The 1,336-nt window shown below is 36.0% G+C and overlaps 1 protein-coding gene across 1 annotated transcript in view; it reads right to left on the reverse strand.

The window, feature by feature from the left end:
- The window catches only part of LOC114028999 (vomeronasal type-1 receptor 3-like), an 880-nt gene extending 289 nt beyond the window's left edge, over positions 1-591 (reverse strand). Inside the window, 1 exon segment of the mRNA XM_027843357.1 lies at positions 2-591. Within this exon segment, the coding sequence (XP_027699158.1) occupies positions 2-591 (590 nt within the window).
- Between the last annotated feature and the right edge of the window lie 745 nt (positions 592-1,336).

Consider the following 1,336-nt stretch of genomic DNA (forward strand, 5'->3'; position numbering starts at 1 on the left):
AAAATGAAAGAGAAGGTCATGAAGAGTCATAGCAAACATAAATGCAGCACTTAATTGATCATTATCTCTTATTGAACTGACTATGAAAATATGTGAAGCATAACGATAGCTAGAAATTGTGGCATTTTTGGTTGCTTCAGTGACTTCAATGACCCTGATGTAGATCAATGCATCGGTGACCCAGAAAAAGAGTAAATAATGTAAAATGTATTTGGCGGCTCTGACTTTGATGCTAGCCCACACAGAGTTGTTGGAACTGATGATGAGGGCCTGGAACATACTCACAAGACTTGTTGTGCAGATAGAAAGTCCACGGGAAAATCTGTAAATGTACATGATGGCCTTACACCCTAAATCATCTAAAACAAGTCTCATCCCAAAACAAAACATGATTTCTGGGATGCCTGTGGTAAATAGTGTTACCATATTGGCCAGAGTCAAATGAGCAAGAATCAAGTCCACTGGCTTCTTCTGTTGAGGATTTTTGAAGGAGATAAAAACATAAAGCATGAGCAGCAGTGAATGCCCTACAAAACCAATGGCACATTGAAACGAGAATGCCACACCTAAGATCAGCTCACTGGATATCATTTGTCTTCAGAGATCCAGTAGATATGATGCCACAATTAATGGAAGAGCATAAAAAAAAGGAAGTCGTAGATAATCTGAACACTAAAGTAATGGAGTTGCATGGTGTCCATAAACAATACACTAATGTCCTATTTCTTCCATCATGGGAACTGTTGAGAATCAATGGTGTCCTATATAAAAAATTCATAATATCATATATCTAGAACTGGACATTACCTCAATGACCATGGATTCTAATCCCAACACTTTGTAGCTGAGGAATCTAGGGCACGGGTAATGAATTGATTTGACAACTGTCACCAGAACAGAAGAGTAGTAAAATGATTTTTGCCATATACTATCCTACTTCTCTTTTATTTCTAGGAAAGTACATTCCATAACCATTGAACTTCACTGAATTCATCAATTAAGAGTTGCATGCTTATTTTAGAATTGAAAACAGATAGAAGATTTTCTTGATGAAAAAATAATAAATATCAAAGGTCACTGTAGTAATAGTTTCCAAATTTGACAACACATAAGGGTCACCACAGAAAAGAAAAAAAGTTATTAGATTTTCCTCTCCTACAGGACTTTCACTTTGCTCATGATAGTTTCTCTATTTTTCTACCTGAAGTCCTTTTCACCTGAACTAGTTTATCCTTGCAAGGATCACAATTGTCATGTAATTATTTGCCATGTGGAATGCTGTCATCTGGATTTTTGTTTTCACCATACTCTCCTAAATTCATTCAATGTCAGTAAT

The sequence above is a fragment of the Vombatus ursinus genome, unplaced genomic scaffold (genome assembly GCF_900497805.2).
Source record: "Vombatus ursinus unplaced genomic scaffold, bare-nosed wombat genome assembly UNPS02014908.1, whole genome shotgun sequence".
Lineage (NCBI taxonomy): Eukaryota > Metazoa > Chordata > Mammalia > Diprotodontia > Vombatidae > Vombatus > Vombatus ursinus.